The sequence below is a fragment of the Fulmarus glacialis genome, unplaced genomic scaffold (assembly GCF_000690835.1).
Source record: "Fulmarus glacialis isolate BGI_N327 unplaced genomic scaffold, ASM69083v1 scaffold36884, whole genome shotgun sequence".
Classification (NCBI taxonomy): Eukaryota; Metazoa; Chordata; class Aves; order Procellariiformes; family Procellariidae; genus Fulmarus; species Fulmarus glacialis.
Genome location: NW_009206783.1, coordinates 46,410 through 72,633, shown reverse-complemented (window position 1 = coordinate 72,633; position 26,224 = coordinate 46,410). Strand labels below are relative to the sequence as shown.

At 38.1% G+C, this 26,224-nt stretch overlaps 1 protein-coding gene across 1 annotated transcript in view; it reads left to right on the top strand.

The window, feature by feature from the left end:
- CCDC146 (coiled-coil domain containing 146) overlaps window positions 1-24,551 on the top strand; it is a gene marked incomplete at its 5' end in the record, with an annotated part of 40,002 nt that extends 15,451 nt beyond the window's left edge. The window contains 12 exons of the mRNA XM_009575878.1: window positions 488-715; window positions 1,668-1,854; window positions 5,602-5,697; window positions 6,927-7,097; window positions 8,614-8,702; window positions 8,821-8,985; window positions 11,378-11,602; window positions 12,256-12,484; window positions 19,638-19,766; window positions 21,287-21,424; window positions 22,860-23,108; window positions 24,348-24,551. Coding sequence (XP_009574173.1) covers window positions 488-715; window positions 1,668-1,854; window positions 5,602-5,697; window positions 6,927-7,097; window positions 8,614-8,702; window positions 8,821-8,985; window positions 11,378-11,602; window positions 12,256-12,484; window positions 19,638-19,766; window positions 21,287-21,424; window positions 22,860-23,108; window positions 24,348-24,551 — 2,110 coding nt within the window. The remainder of the gene's footprint in view (window positions 1-487; window positions 716-1,667; window positions 1,855-5,601; window positions 5,698-6,926; window positions 7,098-8,613; window positions 8,703-8,820; window positions 8,986-11,377; window positions 11,603-12,255; window positions 12,485-19,637; window positions 19,767-21,286; window positions 21,425-22,859; window positions 23,109-24,347) is intronic.
- Window positions 24,552-26,224: the final 1,673 nt, after the last annotated feature.

Here is a 26,224-nt window from a genome sequence, read left to right as displayed (position 1 = left end):
CTACTCCGCTTAATGCAAATCTGCTATCATATATATAAGAAGTTTTTCCTATAGTGTTACAAAGAAGCGATTTTAAAAAGCTAGTACATTGTGTAGATTGTTATTAATGAAGCATTTAAATGAGTCTTTCTACTTGTGTTGCACCACAGAATGAACTAACTAGAGTTTCCAGCTTCAGCAATAATATTTAGAAGTGTCACACCCATGTACCTGGCAATTTTGACAGAATTCAGTTTACTAGAAGTCTTTTTAATACATGGTGCTAAACTCCCTGTTAGTCCCACAGCCATCTTCAATTTTATCGTTGAACTGTATTGGCATTTGAAGATTTGTAGTCCGCTGTAGTCTGCTTTCAAACATATAATGTAGCTACTTGTGGCGTTGAAATGATTTTCTGTGTCCATGAAAACTGGCAACTTACATTTTGCCATTTAAATATGCGTGTGGAAATGTGAACCCCTATTCTTTTGTTAAAATATATCCACAGCAATGCAGAGAAGAAGAAAGAAGCCCTTAATGCCCAAATAGAAGAGTTGAATGGTACCCTGAAAGCCATTGAAAAAAGGACTGAAGAGATTTTGCAAGAAAGAGAAGATGTAATGAAGGAATTGGATGGGAAACAAATTTTGCTAGAAAGCAAAGAACGAGAATGCATTACTTTGACAAAATTACTAGAAATTAGCAGAGAGAAGGAATCAGCGGTCCTATCAGACAGGTTAGAGTAGTAGACATAAGCCATGTAGTATGAGTGAACAATTCTCTGTTCTCAAAGATCTATTTATTTTTTCTGCTGTATTGCTTGTGTTTTCAAGTTTTATGCTGCAAGCAGTGCAGACTAGAAATTATCAGGCTTGTTTTTGACTTCAGAAATGTTTATATAAACTACTGGAATCTAGGATCTGGCTTGAAGAAGACCATCAAAAAGCATAAGCATTTGATAAGATCCTGGGAGAGTGAAACTGGATTTTGCTATGGAAGGGAAATCTTTTAGAGAGTTTCTCTCTCCAGTGAAAATATTTTTTTTTCTGTGTAACCCACAGAAAGTAAATTGAGCAAGAAAATAATATGTCAGTGTTTTCATTTTCAAATGAGGATCATAGATTTATGCACCCACGTACTCCTGAATTTCAGTGGGGACTGGTTACTCATCTTTTTAATATTCCCTTGAATTAGGAGCTTATGTATACTTGGTAAAGCAAAATAAACTGTTAGGTTGATTGCAAGCTTCAAATGATTCCTTCTTTGCAGAGGAAGATGTATAGTTGTAATCACGGCCATACGCTCAGCAACAATGCTTTTGCCTTTAAAGTTTTGTATTAAAGCATAGTGACACTTTAAATTGAAATGTTTGAGTGAAGCAAACATGTAAATATTCCATCATACTAAAAAATGTGTTTTCTTCTTCTTATAAATAATAGCTTCTCTGGAATTTTTAGTATATTTAGAACAGACTGTGAGACCTCATTGACATCATTAGGAATATTATCATTGATTAAAGTTATAAAAATGCTACCTTTTTAGGTAATTTGTGTCAGTAGTTTATAAGTTTATCTTGTTGCTCAGCCATAATGATGCAGTACTCAAAATCCATTAAAATTATCATGTCTGTTTGCATACATGTCTTGGTCAAGTTACCTGTTTCTAAAATTCTGTGTCTATCTATATAGAGAAGCTCTGGAAGAGAATTTAAATAAATGTGTCTTGGAGAAAAAAAAGCAACATGATATTCTCATTCACAAGCAAACACAGAAAGATAGAGAACTGAGAAATTTAAAAAAGATGGACTTACAACTGAATATGATTTATGATTCCTTGGAACAAGATAAGTCACAGCATAACAGACTCAAATTAGAGGTCTGTATGAATACATTGATCATAAGGATTCTAAATTTTCTTGTAAGAAATCTGTCTTTGAAATCTTTTGACTAGTCCTAAAAGGGGGAAGGGGAGAAAAGTGTCAATAACACTACAACTAACAAAGAAACCTCTAGGTGCTCTGGCTTTAATAAAAATATTGCATCAAGATATATTTGGGCTATTCTTAAGAAATGGATTTTAGGGTGGGAGCATCCTATCAAGGAGAACTGGGAGATTATATTGACAGTGTGGCATCATGCCTTCCTTTAAAGGTCTGTGAGGTTGTGGTCATTTTATGAGTGAAATAACATAGTGACTTGCCCATTGGCATCGAAGAAATTTGTAGCAGACAAATAGAGGCAAGTACTGCCTGACTCCCCGATGATGAAAATATACATCTTTTTAAAATTTGAAGGTTTTTTGTACATTACTGTAAACAATTTATAATGTATCTAACATTCCAGGGGACAGGAAATTAGCACTGTATAAAGTTTGGTATTAAATGATATGACATAATTCCTTATGTTCTCTTTCTTTCCACTCAAATTTCACCTTCCTCATTTCCTCCTTGCATTAGTATTTCACCCATTCCTCTTTGCATACTGATTTACTTTTTTCTGTTTTATTTGTACCTTCTACTATGCTGATTTTAAAGGCCAGTCTTATTCTGCTTGTCTATTCAAAACATTTCCTTTCTTTTCTCCTTCCAAATATTTCTTAACAATTTACTTTGTCTATAACTTTTTCATATTCTCTTCATCTCATCACTTGTTCTTGCATTCTCTCTTTCTTAAGCTTTTCTCCTATAATAGCTCCTTGCTTAGTCTAAACTGTAAGTCAGACTTATAAAATTAATCTTGCTTAGTCAGGTGAATATTTTTTCACCAGGGAATATCCATTATCTGAATTAAAAGCGTAAGGACTTGATGTTTCCTACCTAGATACACAGTGTCATTGACAATTTTCTTGGTCCTTCTAAGAAATTCAGGGCAGAAAAATGCCTTATTTACATTACTGTGAAGTTTTTAAAAATAACTACATGATATCATCAAAACCCACACATACTTCATTTTACTATTTAAACAACTCCAAACATGACTCAATAATATTTAATATTATTAAGTAATAGAAATTTTTTTTCTGTCTCCCCTGAAATTCCTCCTGAATTCACATGTGTATTAATTACCTAGTAATATCATCCCACTTGGGAGGAGGGAGGAAAGCTCTATAACTAAACAAAAAAGTTTTAGATTGAATTTCCTGAAATACTGGTTAAAGGATGACTCATATTCCAGACTTCGATCTTAAAGCTCATACTAACTTTCTGTTCAGTATCAGCTAACAGAATCTGGGAAACAGTATTTTTTTCCTGTGTTCCTATTGAAGAAATATTCCTGATGGGAGAATCACAATAGTTCAAAAACATAAAATGCTAAAATCAAATGCCATAACTCACCAACAGCTGTGGTTAGAGTTCACTGTCTTGGGTGAGATCCAAACCCAGCCCAACCCAACCCAACCCCCTTACACTATGTGAAAGAGCAAGAGACCTGTAATGAGACCCTTAAAGGTTACGTTGCACTGCAAAGGATTCCCTCAGTGCTAAAGCTAGGTTATCCTATAGGCTTGTATGTGTGTCTTGCAAGTAGGATCATCACGAGGAGTGGGGGAAAGGGAATGCCAGCAGAGATAGAAATGAAATTCTACTCAGTATTTTACTCCAGAAGTTGCAGGATGCTACCCTAACGCAAACAGGCTATGGCAGTATAGTTGTTTTAGCCCATCCTCCCATGCTCTGTATTTTCTCTGATTCCTTTCTTGGCTCTTTTAGAAGAGCAAATGTGAAATCACCGCTCCTCTGCAGCATGGTCAGTTCAAATGCAGTACTGGAGTACAAAAGACTGGAGTGGCAAGCTTGATTCTGCTTGGCTTTTGCTGTCTTGAGACTATTTTAATTTGGAGGACTTAGGAGCGCACCTAAGAAAAGTTAAAATATTTTAAGTGATTAAAGTTTCTTTAACTACTTAAAAAGCCGGATTTATATTTATTCAGTGTGATTCCAAGTGAAAAAAATCATAAGAATTAATTGCTAGTATAAAAATGTGATTGCAGAAGCAACAATACATCAGTGTGCTTCCCCAAATTTCTCTTACTTTAAATCATGTGCTGAGTGCAGAATGACTGGTTTGTAGAATAGGGAAATTACAGGAACACTTCCTTCAAATGTGTTTTTCTTCTTAGTAAGTTGTGAAAGATCAGCTATTGCTAAATGCTGACATTCTGTGTGAAAGAGAACTGGCTGCTCCGGCTATTGCCAGCCCAGAGCAGAACTGCTGTTCCTCTCCATGCACGCCTTCTCTTCGGTCAGGCCGCTGCAAACAGCCAAAAGTGCCTAAGTTTAGTCATGTCTTATGTGAACAAAAGTCCTTAATGGATTAAAGATGTTTATATGAGCTTTCTACTTTTAGACTCAAGAACTTGATGGCATCTTTAGAATCCCATCTTGAAAATGTGGAAATGCCTACTTACAGCCACTGCAGCCTTTTACACAGCAGAAGTGGTAACTAATGTATGCTCCACAGAAAGGCCGTGTTTTCTCCTTCTGTAAGAGTGAAAGCAACTTGCTTAAAACAGGTTTTACTGACCTTTTAACAAATCTAAATCGAACCAAATCTGTCTCAGAGTTGGCAGCTGAAACCAAAGTAACTCCAAAGGTTGACCTTTACTCTGCCTCTTGTTTCCCTTTCCCTTAATGCAAGTAAACAACATCTAATTTTATAGTATTATCACAGAAGTGAAAACCATAAGTGCAAAACATCTCATTATCTATATTGAGGTATAGTGTTTTGAACTCTAACATCTGGCTGAGATCTGAGAAAGATACCATGGGATTGCCTGTACCTTTGAATAGCTTCCAGATGTGTCATTCAGTGTCATTTTTTCCCTCCTGTATGAATTACAGATTTACAATTACAGACAGGCAACATATGCCTGCATAGTTAGCCTGCTGTATTTATTTCTTACTTACTTATAACTATAAAGAATTTTTAAGTTAGTCACTTTGAGGCCAATACAAGCTTTTGCCTTATGAGTTATATCACGCAAGTAGTTGTAGTGGGATTGTTCAGATATATTTTAATCAGAAAGTAGTTTCTAATGTGTCTTCCTTCATACACTTAATTTTAAAATCTGACTGAATAAACAAATTTTTCCATAATGTACAAGAAAAAATAATACATAACTGTTTGTGCTGTTAGTTTTGACTTTCTAGAGCCTAAGGAGGAAAAATCTTCCTTTAATAACTAAAAGCAAAAACTATGATATCAAATCTACACAGATGTGAAATATTGACCCTGGTAAATTTATTTTTTCCTTCAGTAAGGTCAGAATTTCACTCAGAAAATCTTCTGTGAATTTAGAAGGTAACATCTTTGCGTAGTCACTCTTTGTGATTATTTTTTTAATGACAGTTTAGTTGCTGAAAAAAATAACCCTTATAAATTCAGTACTTAACCTGGGCTTTGTGAAGTTTAGTGTTTATAGTTAAATTCTTAAAAGAAAAATTTGAGAAACTTGAATATGTTGCTGAGGAACTCTACTCAACGAAGAACTCTTGGACTAGCTATTGTAACAAGACAAAATTTATTTCTTAATGTGTGTAACTACTTCAAATAAATTATCTGCAGTGTACATTTTTCACAGCTTTTGTTTGCATCACTCAGTGTGCTTGGTTTACTTTTGTAGGCAAAAGCCATCCCTAAAAGTAATGCAGTATTATTAGAAAGACGACGAGAACTGCAGAAGGAAATTGAAATGACCAAGAGAAGTTTAGCTGAACAGGTGCTGAGTTCTGCTTTCTCATACTTTTTCACTATAACAGTTAGTTTTCAATCATGAGAATAAAGGGACTGTTTGAAGACAAAATGATGGAGGTTTCTAGTTGCAGCTTTCTGGTGGGAAAACACGCAATAGTATTTGTTCAATTTTAAAGACCACTTGTTTGTCATATTTAAAAACACAGTTTTCGGTGTTACTGGTCACATATTAGAAGGCAGTAAGCAAATCTAATTTCTAGATTAAGTCTTTCTGAATATCATTAGCTACACTACAGCTAGAAATATGATGGGTATAAATTTCCTTTGGATATGGCACAGTGTATCTTGTTGAAACAAGGACAATCCAGCATTTGTACATTATAATTTTTCATCTTCATGGTTTTGTCATTTGTGGATGTCTGTCTATACTCAGCACAGCCATATATAGTGTGGAAATGCAGATGTCTCAATTATAAGAGTATTAGTACTTGCCACTATATAAATGACTTTATAAGAAGCAATATATTTCAGACATACCTTCTTCTTAGGATCATTCCTCCTTATCTTCTTACCCTTATATCCATTTTCTTTTTATGGTATCTTTGAATTTGTTAGCATTATCAGGTGGGATTCAGCTTGTGTTTGAATACATATATGTTCGGTATCTACATGTCACTATTTGTGTATGGGATATGTATCTAATGTGCCACGATAGTCAATTAACAGTCTAGTCATGTAGTCGGTGAAGCCTACGAAGCCATCCGTTCACCTCCTCCTAAAGAGGTTAGCCTATACTAGGTAGAGCAAATAGCTCTTTAGAGTTCACTGACTGTATTGACTGAATCTCCAACAACTCTAGGCATCTAGATACTTTGCTCTGTTTTAAATGCCTAAATTTGGTCTCTTAATGTGAAAGCTCAGTGTCTTCCATGGTGTAGTATGGACACGTCAAGACCTGATAGTAAACTTATTTAAAGATTATATGGCCATAAGGAACCATTCTGCCCAGTGGGCAACAGCTGAAAGACATGCTAGATTGAGGAATATAAATGCTTCTACGTGATAGAATATTTTACATGTTATTATAGGGATCGTGCATGGTGTTTCAGCTGGTATTTTAAAGCAGTGTTTTATTTTTTATTAAATCCATTTAGTCTGTATATATGTGTACTCTGCAGATAAACCCAAAGTATTTCCAGCTTTGGGCTTGCCAACACTGATGCATCGATGCATAAGGAATTTAATTTTCTTTAGGAAATGATGTCAGATACGGATGCCCACGTGTTAGAAGAATGTATTGCTGAAGAAGGCCGGCTTTTCAAAGAGCAGGAAAAATGCAGAGATGAGTTATCCAGACTTGCACATCTGACTTGGGTCAAAGTTGAAGAGAGGGAACAGAAATCTAGGGATGTTCAGAAAGCCCAGGTAAAAAATTATCTCATATATTTGGAAAACTCTTCTGAAGTCAAAGCTGGTATATGGAGAAATTAAATTACTAGTGAGAAGAGCCTTCTGGACTCTCATTTCCCGCTTTCCTTTGAAGTACCATCACAGCACAGGAAGTTCACAATACTGTGTTGTTTTATTGGCAATTTATGGTGCAGTGCATATTAAATATGCATAGTATATTAATAGTATATTAAAATATGATGCCACAATTGAAACAAGGTATTTGAAAGGACATTTTCTTTCAAGCCTATTGAACAAAGAGGCAGAAAACAGATAGCCTCCACTGGGATTCTTGGAAGTACAACTATGTGTTTTGTTTTCCAAGTATATGGACATTAAAAGGTAAACAGAACTGCTACTCATTCCAAGGAGAGGCAGCAATTTTTATTTTCCTGACACATTTCCAGATGTAAATTGTTACAATAATGTGAAGAAAGATGGAAAGAAAACCTTTCCTGTGCCACAGAAATTAGGACTATTCATTGGCTTTGCTGCCTGCAGTTTGCTGGCATTATAATATCATATATGTGCTGTGATGTTGCACAGTTTATACTAACTACCGGGTTGGTAGTTAGTATATGGGAATGAACTATTTATGCTTCCACAATGTATGTCTGTATTCAAATAAATTATGTAAGCTACCCTTCTAGCACTTTGGGAATCTTTAACTGTCTATAAAAATAGAGTAAGCAAACATGTCAGGCTTTGCACCTTCAATAAATATCAGTCCATAAACAGATCAAAAAAATAAACAGTACAAAGTAATGAACACACACACATGCCCAGAGTTGCAACTCAACATCCACCAGCTTTTTTAATACCAATATCCTCCTCCTGATACCAGTGGGAGGTGAGAAAATGCCTGTCCATTGAAGGTTAATGACACAGGCTGTTAAAGACTGAACAAAACTGAAGTCAGAAGGTCCAGAGCCATAACAAAATGTAAATCATTGAATCATAGAATCATTAAGGTTGGAAAAGACCTCTAAGATCATCAAGTCCAACTGTCAACCCAACACCACCATGCCCACTAAACCATGTCCCTAAGCGCCTCATCTACACGTCTTTTAAATGTACTGTCCTACACAAGCATCAGTGATTGCTTAAAAGCCAGAAAAGAGTAAAAAAGAAATTTTATTTGAAAAGATAAGATTTCAGTGGTGCATATGCCAAATCATTATATAGTGATGGAACCGAGAGGCTGATTAATAGAAACAGTAGAACTCCAGCTACAAGGGACCAAGCATTTTAAGATGCAGCATCAAATTACCTACATTAATAACAGTTGTTGTAAGCTTAATATACATAGAAAGACTGTGTTCTTTAATGTTGTTACAGTAAAAGCATTTCATTATAATTAGAATAAGTTCTTAGAATAATCTTGGCTCGCTGTCTTTTCCTCATCTAAGACGAATAGCTGTTCTGAGTCATTTCTTTGAAGATATTTCTTTGATGTATCTAAAGTGCTCACCGAATTCTATTTAAATTTCAGATACAACTCCAAAATATTATTAAAGAAATAAAAAGAAAAGATCTTGAAATAAGAGAGTACAAAAAGAGGAAAAGAGAAATCCAAAACCAGTAAGAAAATAATGATAACAATACATCAGCTAAAAAATGTCTTGTAAAGCAATTTTTATCCAAGTAATGTATGCATAAAATTATAATAACTATTTCTTTCACACTTTCATTTCTTCAGACTCCAAGGATTTTCTAAAATGTATGATGTTATCCAAAATGAAAGGAATAAATGTATAAATTTGGTGCACGCTGCTCAGCAGAAAACAAATGAAATTAAAAACCGGATAAAATTGCTAGGAAAAGAAATAGAAAATTTAAGGAATACTGTTCTAACCAAGGAAAGGTGAGTTTGAAATAAGCTGTAGATCACAATTATGGAAATGTAAGATTAGAAAGAATCTTAAGAGATAATCTAGTGCCTATATCATCCTTGATGTTATTATCCTGATTTTTAAAACCTGATTCAAAGACATTTAGCAACACCCTTACATAATCTGTTCCAATTTCTTGTCACCCTAACACTTCACAATTAGCTTGAGCATCACTGCATGGTATGAAGAATTTTTGAAGTTTGTCTGGCTACTCTCTCACTTTCCTGTCCTTTGGAGGGATAAATTGTCATTGCATTTCCTTTGTATCACAGTTCTTGAGTCTCTAGTATCTGCATTGTCATCCTATTTCATTCAATACGAACAACACTGTTGTACTCACACTTGCTTATCCTTAGACAAAAAGAGGTCCAATACGTATGTGATTCCACAATAGACTGGTGCATGGTGCTATTAAATGAGTCATTAGCTAGTAATGTGGCTGTCTAATTATTAGATTAGAACAAACTGGGTTTCTTGGTTCAAACTCAAATTGAAGTTTATTGGATAGCGTTTATTTCAGATCAAACAAAACATGGTTTCAATTTCCAGGCAATCCTAGTCAAAATGAAAGGTTACAGTCACAACAAAGAGGATGAGGCGGACAGTGGGTGCATGTGACTCTACTTTTCCAGACTGTTATTTAGTTGGGATATCTTTTTGCCATCTTTTTGTCATCCTTGAGATGACATTCTGCAATATAAACAGAACAACGTCTATGAAATCGGTAGTTGGGAAAGTAGGAAGCTAGTGAATAGTTAACTGTCTATGCAAAACAGCACAGCCAAAACTGATCATTATAAAAATAATTTGATCTTCCCAAAACTCTTTTTTTGGTGCCAAAAAATTGCACGACCAGGCCAAAGAATGCATTCAGGATACATTCACTCAAAGTATATTGTGAATCTCCAAGTAGCTTGATTTCAAAGTCATGCTGGAGGTAGCTAGAAAAGAAGTGGAACTTCAGTGATTTAAGTGATTTTGTCAAGATGCACTAGATGACATTTGGTACTAAAATTTTGAGGTCTTCCCTATTAATTACAGGTGAAAGGAGGGGGAAAAAAAAGGCTAAGATGGTTATATATTGTCTAGAGAGCAGAAATATCTAATTACTGTAGATGACCCTACTCCAGTAAAGATCCAACAAGCATTTTGATCTCTGCAAACCTAGATTTAAAACTAGTAAGAGGTGCTGAATTATCAGTAATTCTCTTGCCTATGGAAAATATTTTTAATCCCAGTAACAGACCTTAGTATCAGAGTATCACTGACAACTGCAGCCTACACACTTTGGACGACAGAGAGAGTATTAGTCCAAATAAAAGAAAGGTTTTTCAGTGAATGTTTAATATCACATTGCATTTCTGCAATACTGTCATGCTTTGAGTCTGAAACTTGCTTTACAGAAGTTTAATTCAATTTGGTGGATTTCAATTCAATTCCTGTGGAACTGGAAAGTGTTACACACACGGGGGAAATGAACCATAAAGAAGCTCACTGCTTTGTACAGAGTAATTCAGCAGTGCAATGATGGAGCCCACGAGGGGAGGCAGGATATTTCATCTGCAGTTCTGTATTTTAACAGGAGACTATGCTTCTCCTTTCGCTACCTCTTTTGTATGTTGACGTGAATATCTCCCCAGTGTAGATAAAGTGATACTTGATCAGAAGTGATACTTACCACAATCAAATGCGGTAACTCTAAGTTCCATGTCGTGAGCAAATGAATGATCCATGTGGCAACAAGAATCTGTATTTTAAGTGGGGAACCATCATCTCGTGGCCAGCAAGGTCACTGGAAATAATGAGTTCTGTTCTTCATTTTTATGGGTCTATAATGTAATCTTGTCACTAACCTTTCATTGTGATTTTTTTTCTCATCTGTCAAACAGGGAAACTGATAATTTTCTTTCTTGTGTGACTGTTGTGATACATCGCTTTATAAACAATAAACTTGGAGACCTTTGAAATGCAACCACAAAATTATTTAAATATCACTCTTTCTTTAAATAGAAGGGCAGGATTTCTACACATTGACTTTGCATCACAGTTTATGCTTCTGCTCTTGAACTTTATTTCTTACATCCCCTTGGGCTATCCAGTGGAGAAGAAAAGAGCTGTAGTGCAGTGCTCCGTTTACAGCATTGCTTTGGGCCATAATTCAGTTCTCTTCAAGCTGGAAAGAGCTTGCAGAGAGAAGCTGTTCTCAGAGAGTCTTTCTACTTCTTGTAATGCTTCTGTGAAGCAGAGTGACATAGAAGATCCTTTGTGTATTTGAGGAATTAGTTTAAGCTCTGGTTTTAGTTGCTGAAATTGCTTTCAAATTGAAAGGACTAAAAACTTTCCTACTTTTCTGTTATGTTAAAGGAAATTGCAGAAACAACATCTGAAGAATACAAATAATGTAGCAATTACAGACAGTCTCAAAAGTGATTATTGCAAAATTGTACAAATCATGCATGAGATGAAAGAAAAGAAAAAGCAACGGTGTCTGGATCTTGAGAGGCTTACCAGTATGGTCACCCACATTGAAGAGGAAATGGTGCAGCTGCGCAAAAAATATGAAAGGGCTATTCAGCAACAAAATGAGAGGTATACATGTAAATTTGATGTAATATAGTGTTTAATTTTTACATTCGTGAATCAACAATATTTTTCAACTTATGAGCACTCCAAATTAGGAATACTAAAAGACTGCCTCACCACAATGTTTCGTTAAACAGTCTGCCTCACCACAATGTTTCGTTAAACAGTCTGCCTCACTGCAATGTCAGGGCTGCTTTGCATTACACAGATGTTTTTCTCCATTGGTGAAGATGTTCATTCTTCAGAACTTTATTAAAAAATACGGTGGATTGGCTACTGAATGCCTTGAGAGCTTGTAGCCTCCTGCTCTGTTTGTGCTTTGTGCTCAGATAAGGTATAAAAATGCAGAAGATGTAAAGCTCCCTGATCTTGTTGATCTATTTTAAAATGAATGCTGTAGAAGGCCAGAATAGCTTTTAAAATTATATGAGGGACTAGATCAACCTTTGCAATTGTTTGTTCTCTGATTTTCACATTGTAATTATTTTGTTACCTATTTAAAGTGGTGTCATGATATTAAAATAATATTTGTGAAACCTTTGTACATTTTCCCAGATTATTACTATCTTTCAAGGTTGCTCATTGCTCGTTATGGAATACACATGGAATATGAGTCAAATTTTTTTTAATTTTACCTTTTCATTTTGGGCTTATTGCAGTGGTCTTCTGCTCAGAAATCGAGAAGAAGAACTATGCATTTTATATGAAAAAATAAACATGCAAGAGATGTTGTGTAGAAATGGAGATATTGAGATGCAAGTTATGGATGAAAAGATCAGATTTCTGAAGCTGAAGGTAGCTGAGAAAAAGAGACAGATTAAATTGTGGTTCAAAGCGCTCCCAGTGAAGAATGCTCTGAATGCACATCTGGTAGTACTTCAGATACAGGTTGGTGGGGAAGCAAGCCTTTTTTTTGTATTATTCTGTATTTTAAAACATAAGGTAATTTCATAAAAAAGAAAAAATGTCTGCATTTACGAGGTTTATTAAAACAGAAAGTTCAGTAATACACCTGTCTAGCAAAGCACTGATGCATGTTCGTAACTTCAGATATGCGAGTTTCTACATTTTTGTGTAACTGGCTGACACACTTTGTTATGCACATGCCAAACGCTTCCTGGGTATGGAATTTCAGCTAACCCTCCCCACAGCCTGAAATGTCAGTATGACTAAGCTGGAGAATGGGAGTCATGGGGAAAAAATGGGAATGTAGATAAAATTTGTTAAAACTGTATTGATGGGGGTAGGTGGAGGGGTGGGAGATATACTTAGCTCTTCAAATTTCTAAAATAATAACTCAATTCACACTTGACCCTGAGCCTACTCTGGAAACTCGGCTGCCTACAATGATATAATCCACATAGCTTTTCTTCTACACAAAAACAGTGTAAGTTTTAGTTCTAGTTACAACATGACATTAAACAACTAACAAACTGCAGTGTTCATCGTTGTTTGGGACATTCTTTCCTTGCTTTCTGAAATGGCTCATTTACTTTTGACCTTATCTCCAGATGGTAATTCTTTCCATACGTATTCTGTTAGTGTCCGCACAAAATCATAAATTAGGGTGTACCATTGCTATTTGTAATTGCATCGATGGGAGCTGTGACTCACTGTTAAATAGTGCTTGCACTTTTCTGTTACTTCTGGTCTTTTAAAGATATTATATGCTCTGGTAAAAGAATAAAATGTTGTACAATACCTTATGCAAATTGTACCCCGAAGAACTTTACAGTGCCATTACAGATTTAAACGATGAACAGAGGAAGTATGAAAAAAAGATGATAGACTAAAAAAAAAAAAAAAAAAGAGATTTTTTCGGGTAAGACTTAGAACAAGACTGAGAGTCACTGAGTCAAATACAGTAACAAAATGCAGATGATTTTTGTGAACTGACAGAGTCAATCATGAAACTTTGATTTTTCTGTTCTGCATTCCTAAAACTTTCTCCTTTGTGATGATGGTTCATGTGAAGCTGGAGGTCACCATTAAAGAAAGGCTATTTACAGGTGCTTTAAATCTTTTTGCAATATTGACATAAAATTAAAAAGTAGGAAAATACAGTGGTGTGATATTGCACATGGAGTAGTCTTAATAAGTGTTCCCAAGTCAGAGATTTTCCAGTGAACAATGGCAAATAACCAGTTATCAGCCTTTAAAATGTAACTAGATACTGTGGTTACCAAATATTACATAGTTCAAACTGGCTGTTAACCCAGTTAATGCCATCTCCTTATGCTCAACCACTCTAGCATTAATACTCTTCCTCCCACTACCAATAGCCATTATGTCTAGTGAGAAACAGTTTCAAATTGTTTGGCTTTATCTCCATGATTTAAATAAAAGCCATAAGCCTGAGTCTGAACTCTGGTATTGGTTGCCAAATTCAGAATGCTGATTCCTGTACCGATTACAGGTTTGGCCCCATGTTGAAATCCGACTCAGCATCTGTTCAGTTATGATGTGCAAAGGATCTTACGATAATGATCATTTGCACAAGAGTTTGACCTGATGTGGTGAATATAGATCTAAATCACTTGCGTTGTCTGTAAAACCGAACTCTGACACCAAGCTGAAACCTGAAGAGGTGGTAATGGGAGCTCCCTTTCGACTACCATTTGTCTATCTTTCAGTTTAGATAATTACAAATGTTCAGAGAGAGGATCAGTGCACCACAGGACTATGAAACCCTGATTTCTATCAGAGGCCCTTAGACTTCCTATAATGGAGACTGTAAATCTCATTTCTGAGTTCTCTTAGTTTTTATTTCTTCATTCTGTTGTGACCTTGTGTAGGAGCTAGCGTGCCTAACCTTAACTTCATGTTAGGAGCCCACAGAACAAATTATCCAGGTAAGTGAACAAGGTCTCTTTATTAATGAAAAGAGTTGGGTGTCTTTGCCTCCAGAGGGAGATGCTGATAACCCTACTTAGGGAGCACGATATTCCTCTTGGAGGATTTATTCTCAAGGCACCTACTTCTCCCCATCGATTATATAGGAAATATATAATCGATGTATCATGTATGAAGGATGAATGAATCATGTAAGAAGGATGCTTCAAAAGACTCCTACATTTGAAATACAGTTTAGACCATTTGAATTAGGCAGGCTGAATCCTGTACCTGCACCTCTTAAATTTTATTCTTCCCTTTTTCCTAACCTTCCTGTCTCCTTAAGTCTTGGATATTTTTCAGACTTTGTCATCTTATTCTTATCCATACTATTTTTCTCCTCTCCTGCATTTCCCAACCTTCCTATTACCCCAGAACTTTTTTCCTTTTTCTCCCTCCACAGGTGAATTAAACTTTCTAGTATTGAATGCTGAATGATTTTCCAACAACAGATATCTGTCATTGGTAATATTTGAAATATATAGCGAGCAATCTGAAAGGAAAACAAGATCCAGTCTCACAAAATAGAAAAAGTTTCAGTATTTGTTGTTTGTTTGCATTTGACCGAGATCTTTTGACTTTTTTAGAGACACTGTTTGAATGTAAGTCTCGCATATTCTCAACAGATGCTTTAATCATCACTAAATTAGCTGTTCTGAGATGGGATATCTATTTCTGTTAGAGATACACCTCTTGGAATAGATGGATGAATGAGTACCTTGTCTTCAACAGGCTGCGGAAACTGACCCCGTATCTCGATGGCTGTGGTACCCATTGGGAAGGGGAAAAGCACAGGTCCGGGCTGTGTGCCAATTCAGGAAGAGCAAAAATTTCACCTGGGTCTCCTATATTCCTTTATCTGACACAAAAAATACCTGGTGAGATTCTAAGGTGGTTTTCCCTGGGCATAAAACTATGTAACTTTTAATTGGGACAGCACATCATCCTGCTGACTGAAATGATCCATGAAAACCAATCTGCCTTCATGCATCAATGAGAAATAGTTAGCATTAATCATTAATTAGTCCAACATGTAGACCTGCTGAGCTGTCAAGACGCTGTAGATGGGACTTGCATGCCTCAGAGTTCAACTAACATGACAGGGACCAACAGCTTCATTGAGGCATTTGGCATCAACATTTATCCAGGTTTTAATATAACCCTATGAAAATCTCCAGACTACATCATCGCAGTCATAGAAAAACGGGGCTTGTAGAGAGGTAAAGAGTTTATCTAGGCAATCCCGCACCTACTCCAGCATAGGACTGCCTGTCATTCCTGAGAGGGCTAAGCTGTGCTTTCAAACCGCTGCTGGGAAACTCCAGTTTCCCCAGCAAGCCATCGCAGTGCTTCCTTAACAGTGGAAAGATTTTCTTGACCGTTAGCTATTTCTTGCTGCAGTGTAAGCCTATTGATTTGTATTCTGTCCACCAGGGACATGACAAATGGATCATTCTCTTTCTCCCTGCAACAACATGTCGTGTTACTGGAAGACAGTTAATCATGTTCCTCTCCCATTCTTTAGCTAGGCTACACAACCCTGTTCGTTCATTCAGCCCTTAACAGATTTTTCTCAGATCATTCTTTTTTTGCATTTCTTTTATTCTTGGCGACTTGGTCTTTATTTTTCTTGAGGTGCAGTGCCTAATATCAGTGGCTGAGAGTGAAAAGATTCATTCAGGCATCTTGCAGGTTACATCCCTGCTTATGTATCCAGGTACGATGGTAGCCTATCTTGCAACATGATATATTGATTCATCTTCATGTAAATGTATGTAACAACTAGAACCTTTTTCAAAGAAAGGGTATCTAATCAGTTGACCTTGATGCAGTATTTGTACAGGTAATTTTTCCTGCCTACATGGAGCACCTTGCATTTGTTATTTAATAGTCTCTCTTTTGTTCAGACCTTTTTTCAGATCAAGGTAATTTTGAATTTGAATCTTCCCTCCAAAAAGTATTTGCAGTCTCTCCAAGCTTAACCTCATTCTACTGATGTAGTACTTACCTTATATTTTCATCAAGACTGCTTCCTTAGCTTGTTTATGAGAATGTCATATGAAACAATATTGAAGCCATATAAAAATCAATATGTATGTTACCTACTATTTGTCATCTGCACAAATGTTAAATTATCACAGTATGAAATTGCACTGGTTTGGCATTACTCAACAGACCTGTGTTGGCTATTATTCTACCCTTTTTCTTTTCTAGCTACCTACAAAGAAAGCTTAATGATTTGTCCCAGATTTGATCTTCAGAAAGTGAAGATAAATTATCTATAGTTCCATAGCTCCTTTTCCCTCCATTTTTAAAAATAGGTATGATATTTGCCTTTTTCTAGTGCTCTACGTACCTCACCTACCTTCTCTGAAATTTCCAAAATAAGCAGCAGACCTCTACTTTTTCAGACCGGTCCCTTTATCTCAGCATGTGTTCCCTCTCGACTGTTCATCCTTCAACAATTCCTCCTGAGTGTTTACAATCAAACATAGAAAAGCCCCTCTTGTAGAGCCTCTTCCTATCCCCTGTATCGAAACCACTCCAAGAAAGAAGGATCTTTTTTGGTTTTAAGACTTAAAATCTCTTAGAACTCAGATAAACACTGAAAATTAGGAGAAAATAAAGATGCCTATAGTCACATCACTTCAGCAAACACACAATCACGTGGTTATTTCTAAATGTGCTTTGTTTTCCATACTTCTGGATTAGCCTGCATCTAATCACTCCCAATTCATGTTGCATTTAAAAGTAAGTCAAGTATTTAACATGAAACTTTTTATGCATCTTTCTTCTGGTTTGGACAGTGTTTTTTCTGCAAGTCCTTCTCCTCTAAAGTAACAATTCAATCCCGCAAAATTTTACTTGGTGAGCTGTCCCTAATCTCATTAAGGTACCACTGCCTCCAACAAAGCATTTTCACCCGAGTTAGTAGTTGAGAAATTTGGCCCCAGATACGAAACACCTCTGGAAGCATAGCTGCATCCTGTTGTTTGTGCTGGTCCTGCTCTTACATTCTTCCGCTCTGTGTATTATTGGGCTTGAGTTTTGGTTGTTTATAATTAAAATAAATAAATCTTTCAGTACCCCTGAAACTAGCTACACACTGAATAGAGTTCATTTTAAACCGAATCATGATTTGACAAGGAAATTGTTCATTACAGTTATTTAAGGTTTTTACTTTGCCTGCTCTCAGACAAAGTGTGAAAGAGCGAGCTGCATGGTGCTTTTTTATCAGAAAAAGAAGTGTTTAAGACAAGTGTTCTGGTAATGTTCCGTTATCACCCGAGAAGATCTGCCAGTTTCCCCTTTCCAGTTGAACATGACTTGTTAACTTCCAGTGACAAACCCCATCCCTGTAGCAACATCTAAACATTTACTTTATCTTTTTGCTGACTGTTCATAACTTTAAGAGCCAGTGACCACTTATTTCCATAATAATATCATCACCTGCAATTGATGGTTAGCATTTATAGCAACTTAGCTGGGTTATGTTATGTCAGTGCTAATAGATCAAGGTTGGAGTGACAATGTGCTGATGGATGGCCAGGTGCATAACACCACACAAAACCCAGCACTGTCAGTCCTGCAAGTGCAAACATGAAGAGATGGTCCCAGTCACTCCTTCAGTGAGTATTTATGCGAAGGATGGGTGGCCATCTAGTGTATTCTGGGAAGCACTATTCCACCGGAAGGTCTCACGTCGGAAAGGTCAGGGAACACCTGCCTCTATGGGTCCCCAGAGTACCACATCGCTCAGTGTCACCGAGTCACTTCAGGACACATGCCTGGAACATAGAAAACTTGGATGCCTATAGGGATGAGACCTTTAGTGCTAACCAGCAGGAAGAAGGACTTTCAGATTTAACTTGCAACCAAACTGTCAGGCACTTGCACCCTTCCTACATCCCTAAATGGATCCTGTGGGTCAAACAGAAGATTGTAGGGAATAAAGGAAGACCTCCCACCTCAAACATTTGGTGTATTCCTGAGGATAAAAAAAGTAGCCTGAGGACAAAGCAGCAGGTGGGACTCAATTTCTGGCAGACAGCAGGGTTTGCTTCCATCCTGCAACTGTCACACCTGTGTCTCCTTAAAAAAAAAATTTTAAATGGCTCCTAATCCTTTCTATTAACCCTCTCCCCCGCAGGAAACCTTGTCTGTTAGCACTGAGTAAGTCTGTGGGATCAAACTCTGGGGGTAAGTTAGGCAGGAACGTGCTCCCGCTGTGAGTCCCAGAGGAGCCCCCGGCGCCCACCGCTGCTCCCAGCCGCCTCCGCCACTGGAGGTGCCAGCTCGGCCGGGCTGCAGGGACCTGGGGGGGGAAGGGAGCGGGCACCAGTGGGGCTCCTACTTTTCCCGGTGCTCCTCTCCCTCCTCAGGACAGAGCCGTAGCTGTGGTGGGTCTCAGCTCGCTGCCCAGCCCCAGCGGCTGTGCTCCATCCTGCTAACAGCGGCTGCGGAGGGTGGCCCTGAGCCCAGCCCGCTATGGCCCAAAGGACGTGATTTGGTACAAGCCATCTGCGGCTTTTCATCCAGGCCACCAGCAGAAGCTGAAGAGGGTATGAGCCCCCGAGACAGCCTTTTTCTGACTTACCAAACCTGTGATGAAAATCATCTTCCAGTCCAGGGCTCTTGTCGTGACACCTGCTGGGCTCAGAGAAAAGCCTCTTCCATGTGGCAGCATTATGTATACACCATTTCAGGTGGTTGTGTTGCATGTGGAGGAGGAGTCAAGGGAACAAGCATTCAAGACAGTTAAACCATTAATAAGATGAAGCTTATTTGTATTTGTGCATTATAGGGATGACCTTCTGTGGCACAAGCTACTGTTTTTTTCAAATTACCATTTATTAACAATAGGACAGAATGATGGACGTCCACCTCTGGTTTCGTACAGAAATGTTTCCCAGTGTTTGACCAGTATCGCTTTGCTTAGTCTTACACTGCCCGAGCACCCCAAACGTCTCCCAGCAAGGCTGGAGTCTTGCTTCCAGGCCCAGGCAGTGCAGCCACCCCAGCCACTTTAGTGCGGGTCTCCTGGTGTAAACCAAACACACTAAGACCTTCCATCTCTGGTCATGTAGTAATAACGGGGCTTTTGGCTTCTTGTCTGAAAAAATAACCATTGTGGCTTTTTGTTTGCTAGTATTCCCAGTGCAAGGACAGGATTAAGCGGATGGAGGAAATCTTTGCCGACCCCGCGAATGAGGGTAGAAAGCGAGACTTGGGAGGGAAGGACCCATCTCCACCTGAGCTGCTAAAAAAGATTGAGCAGGTAACATCACTTACCACATCACAAGCTCTCCCACTGTGATTGACCTCTTTTAGAAAAAGCAAATGGTATCTTCCGTTTTTAAAATAAACTTTCTGTAAGAGAAATTAAATAATTGTGATCGGCTACTGGGAAATCCAGCCCAGCACCTGCTTTCCAGGACAACTGGCTGTGGGACATTTTGACTTCCTCCTACAGAGGCTGGAGAGGTGGTGAAAAACATGGTCTATGTGCGGTATACCTGCCTCCGCAGCATCCTCTGCTAGCTGGTCCATTCGCATCACTGGCACTTCAATGCAGTCCCTCCTGCTTCGCTACTGGAAGGCACAGAAAAGGCGTCAGAGGGAAATAAATGCAAAATAATAAACCGCTAACGAACGAACTTGTCATTCTTCTGCAACTGGCTATTAGCTGTTCCACCACAATGCTCAGGCTGTGAGCTGGAGGCAGTCCCACCACCCTCTTAACAAAGTCCGCATATGTTACATAGGATCAGACAACCATCCTTCTCAGGGTTTGGTTATACTGCTTTGTTTCCGTGCTGAACAGGCAGCCACAGAACAGGTCTCCATGGAAAAAGCAGCCAGGCCAGCCAAGCAGCTGGAGGCCTGACTGCAGCACCGCCAGCAACTGCCAGAGGAGGCTTCAAAATGAAGCATTTGGTCCAATATAAAAGCCAATTTCAGGGCACCTCCTGTATGGCGAATGGGGGGAAGGTAAAGGAATGGAATGAGCAACCATGATACTTTCTTAGATATTTTTGTCTGTCCTATTTATAGGGGCACAAAATTCCCCCCTCTGTATTTAGTGTTTGGGGAGGAACCTAAGTCCTCCTTTTGAAATCCAGTTTGTAAGGATTTACCATGAATGCTTCTGCTTGAATTACTTGAGTTTTTTGCTTTACTGTCCCATATTCCTTGACAGGAGGGAGCTCTGAAGAGCCAAGCAGGCTACAACACAGCCCGCTATTGCCAACCCCCACACCAAAAAGCCGGGTTCATCGGAGTTGTGAAGGAGGTTTAGATGTTCTCTTTCAATCTCCTTGTGATTTTAAAATCCTTTTAGTTGCACAGTACTTTCTTAGTCTTTGGAGCCCATACTACTTTTTTTTTTTTTTTAGCAGCAGAAGGGAAAAGGTATTTAAAGCAAGAGCTGGAACTTTCTTATTACAGCATGACTCAAGGAGCCAGAAGATTTTAAAAAAAAAAAAAAAAAGCACTAGAAAAAACCCCATTGCTTTCAAAAAATCACAGCAAGGCAGTAATAATGCTGGTGTAACCCCCTGCCCCCCAAAAGGGCCCGATCTGATACGGAAGAACCGTACAACTGACAGTAACCAACTGAACCAACTTTGGCCTGGTACTTGGCAGAGAGGGTGAAAATTTTGAGAAAACTGATGGCGAAGTGATTATTTATGGCTGTTCACCCGTATTATTTCAGCAGCTCTCAAAGCAATCACGGGAAAACCTTGTGTTGCACCTTCCCCTGTCACTTACCTACACCCTGTGTGCTCCTTGCTGCAGCTAGAGGTAGAGCTGGTGCAGAAAGAGGAGAAGTTGCTGGAAACAGATTTTCTCTACGAGCACGTTTCCCAGCTGACAGCCAGAATCCGTGCCACAGCAGAGAACGGGAAGCAGGACACACTGCTGTTAGCTAAAAGGGTAAGAAGGGCATCGCACGCTCTGCTTGCCGGCCTATACAAAATGAAATAATAACTGGGCAAGAGGTAAGATGACTCACTTGCAAATTACAAAACTAGTGGCTGGAAATATTGATAGGCAAGTCATATGTTAGTCTTCAGAAATTATAGGCATTTAGTAATAACAGTAATATAGACATAGCAAGAGCATTAGGTGAGTGTACTTTCTTTTTGAAAGAAAGTTGCATCATAAATAGCACCTTTCACCGAAATACGGGATTAGTTATTTCTCAGGTTGAGTGCTTAGAAACTTGGGAGAATCCTCCTTTTGTGTGTGTACTGAACAGCCCTTCCACCACAAACACATTATGGATAAAAAGAAATACGGAAAAGCCAGGTAAGTTCTATATCCCTCCAACATAGAAAAAGATAAACTCGATATCTGGCTCAAAGTTTCTTTGTTATTTAGGTAGGGAGAACCACACAGGAAAGAAATACCATTTTCAATACAGTTACTTTTATATAATTATAGCTATTTCCTGTTAACTGCCGGTAATATTGTTTGGGGAAGAGCAAAAATCCTCTCACCCCCACCTCCTTAATCAGAAAGCTCCAAATAGAGCAGAGCTGAGTGAAAGACAGTAAAAAAAACAAATGCAAAGTAATTAAAAGTAATTAATGTAAAACAAGGCCAGGATTAATTTTTTTTTTATTTTTTTTTTTTTTTTTAGGTGTTAGGTTTGGCACTCAAAGGCTTAAAACAAAACACATCTTTATGGTAAATCTTTAAATTTTCCACAAACAGAGAAATAACACGGCTGTTATTTGGGTTTGTGAAATCATAGCCATGGGCTAATAAACTACTGTAAAAATGGCAGAGTGCCAAAAGTTATATTCGAGTGCTCTGACTCTCCCAATTCCCTCTTAGTCACTTAAAAAAGAATATTTGAGTTTTGCTGGGTTTTTTTGTTTAAATCATCCCCAGTCAGACTCAAGGATTCCTGTCCCGTTCCTTTTCTGTTCATTCCCCTGCCAAGGATAACTTCACAAACCGTAGCCCTGCTGTGTCTGCATTGTCAATTATCTTGTAAGGATTGGGCTTATTACACCTTTATTACAAAGTTAATTGTGCACAAGATCAATAGGAATCTGGGTTTAATGCCTGCCTTTGAGGGCAGTGGGAGTTTTGCTATTCAGCTGAAAAGGGCAGGAGATAAATACAGACTTGCTTTTCTGTACCTTGTATTAGAATAAATGTGACTTTTTATGCAAGTTTCTGTGTTTCTGAGTGTACATAGAAACACACGTCCTGTTTCCTTAAGTCATTTTCAAGTATGGAACTATTTTTTAAAACCGAATCAAGCTAGACTTGTTTTCACACTTACCACTTAGCTACGTGTCATGGCCAGTAAGTGTCTAAAGGGAAGCTCCAACTAAAATGCAATTACTTATTCCAGACAAACGAACTGCAGAAGAAGATAAAGGACAGAACCCAGAAGGTGATGGCTCTTGTTGCAGAGCTATCCATGAAGCAAGCACTTGCCATTAAACTCCAGCAGGAAATGAGACACAAAGAACAATTTTTGATGACTGTTTCATCAAGGATAGATCAAGGCCTTCCCCCTCCCAAAGAAACAGAAAATGAATGGTTGAAGATATTACGCAACGAGAAGATGCAAAAAGAAGCAGCTGAAGCCAGAGCTAAAGTAAGTTTTTGCCATACGTTGCAATTAGATCTTCAGCCCCATCTTTTCACTGCTCTAGCTTGTCTTTCTGAAAGAGCTGTGCTAGCTCACTGCATAGCTGTTCGCTGCCAAACATGGAGCTCCAGGAGTCAGTGGAGATGATGGTGTGAAGACAACTAGTGAAGTGGTACACTGCAGGCTTGTGGAGCTGTAACTGCAGTCTGGTACACCGCTTAGAACTGGTCACTGAATCTTAAGAAGAGAACACGTTACACTAAAAGGAAGACTTACCTTCAGTTATTAACTTGTGTGACCATGTTTTGGGATGATGGTGAGATAGCCATCAGTGACGTATTGCTTTCCATTTGATTTCAAGGTAAAGCTGCAAAAGGTGGGGTGTGGGGTTCAGGAAAAATAAGTTTAGCGTCTTCCACATACCAGATGCAGTGAACATTAGACCAGAAGCAGCAAGAAATCAGATTGCTGGGCAAGACAGTGAGGGTAGGCAGGGCTGCATTTCAAATAGTGCTTCAAATTCTACCCTGCTGGGTACCCTGCCTCCTTGAGACCGTCAGTGATCCCTGAGCAGAGAGCTCACAGAGAAGAAAAAGCAGTATAAAAATGAGGTGTGTATACTGAGGGAACTCTTGCTGATGGGGAATTAGCTTTGCTACATGAATGCTTTAGCTGATCACTCCAAGGGAATCTGAAAGGCGCACAAAGCTGGGAGAGGAATACACTGCATACACTGAAAGAACTTGAAGTCACACAGAAATGCTGCAGTAAAACTGGTTTAGAATAAGAAACTTCTCTGTCATTAACACTTCTGCTCATGCTATGACTCAGTTTCCTTTCAGTGCTGTGGACACAAGCTCACTGCAGTAACTGTATTCAGGAACAGCTGCTGTCAGCGTAAATACAGCCACGTTTTGAAGCCTCAGAACAATTATCCCGTTCCTGAGATGTTCTGTGCATACTTATTACAACTTTTATAAGTTCATCTAATCTGTTTTCTTCACAAATAACAAAAGCATTACAGGCTCAAACCGTTTACTACTTAAAAGGACAAACTCACATCTACGTGGTCAATAACTCATGCTTTCCTTCCAATGAACACTTAATACCCTCTGGGTTTCCTAATCTGCTAAGGATTAGACTAATGGTGTTTCTTTTGTTAGGCATTCTGTATGCTGGCTGAGGAGACTACTGGAGTTTTAAAGGATATAATCACTCTGTGATCAAAATGTGTTTCTTTCACAGCATGCTGCAGAAGAGGAACAAGCCGCAGCACCCAGCTGTGTCCACACGACAGCTGAACAACGCCCAACCGCCTATATCCCAGACGATGAATACAGTCTCCCATTGCCGCAGCCCTACGGCGCTCTGGCTCCTTTCAAACCAAGTGAGCCTGGTTCAAATATGAGACATTTCAGAAAACCTATTGTAAAGCCAATTGAAATATGAACAGGCAGCACCTAAAGCAGGAGAGGCCACTACCAGTTGCTGAATCTCAAGGGTCAATAGCATTTACTCTACACTGAAGGAACGTCCATTAGTGTTTAGCCAAATTCCAAGATGAAAACAAAGTAGTTGTCAACACCAGAACCATAGCTAAACAGTCAATGATACAAGTTCCCTTCTCCTGGCTAGGAGCAGCATGGTATCCCAAATGCAGTGCAGTATTTGAAAATGAGTGATCATCATACTGCGCTTATTTTTTTTTCCAGGTGAAGTTTTATTGCATCTGATTATATTTTATAATGCATTTCATTAAAAAGAAAAGGATAGAAAATCTTCTCTTGTTATTAATACAATATGAACAAAGTCCCCACCACTTACACAAATACACCAACATAGCTTTCTGCAGTCTGGGATTGGAGTTTATGCTTGCTGGACAAATTTTAATTATATTGAGAAAAATATTCCTTCCCTCTATGCAGTTACTGAGAAAGCTAAAACTCTTGCTCCACTGATGGCAATGACAAGGGAATGACCATGAACTTGCCGAGTCACCCCTGAGAACTGGACCTTTTTATTTCACTGGTTAGGAACAGGGAGCATCAGTGGAAACAGCTCAGAGAGAATACCAGAGGTTGCTATTGAAAACCTCCAAAATCTGTCAAATTGTCAGTGAGTTTCACTAGTTTAATAGTCTGAAACTTTGACAGAGTTGTTTTTAAATCCAATAAAGACTGCAGAAATCCTACATGTCAGAACTTAAGATTTTCTCTGCATAGCAAACCACTTTTACTATTTTAAATTAATGTCACAGTTCAGAACTTAAAAAAAAAACCCAAACAACACTGGTTCAGTTATACATAAATAAAAGTTGAAAATGAAGGAAAAACAACCTCCATGATTTCTTTCTGAAGCTGAGGTTTGAACTGTAACACTAAAAGTTGTAAGGAAAGAATTAAGTAAAACTCTGTCCAAGTCACCGTTAAGGTAAATTTCTAAAGAACTTTTTTCTTATCCTGTATTGCTTACAATATATTATACATATCTTAAAAAAACAAAACCAAACCCTGTTGCATGCACTTTAAGAAGATTACATTTTGCGCCAATTACAAAACTGAATATATTAGAATGCAGCTCCAAAGGCAGAAGTACTGTAAGATAACACATGACCACCACAAGGAATGAATACATCATGACTGATGCATTATATACAGACTGATTCACCATTTATTATTCTTACCTGCTTTACATAAACACACCAAGAAATCCTTCTATTAATCTAAATGAGTAAACAGTTACGGGTTTCTTGTTATTGTACAATACAACTGGACTACCTTTTTCAGGATTGTGTATCTTGTTAAAATAATTGACATTAATACCAATTTTCACAGCGTGTTTTGATACCTGCTGTCGTTCTACTTATTTGACCACTTCAGCATGAAACAATGAAACCACAGATATTTTTCATTGGGAACCTGGGTTTGTGTCAGACAAATTTCTCTAGGATTTATCTAGAAGTCAGTGATTTCAGCCTTGCACCAAAGAATATTTTGAGTAGCTTATGTCAGTAATGGTGGCTACACAAAACTGCAGATTATTTGGAAAACAACATGACATTTAAGTTTAAAACAAACAAAAAAAAGTTGGTTGCACATTTCTGTGTGAATACTTTTACGTAA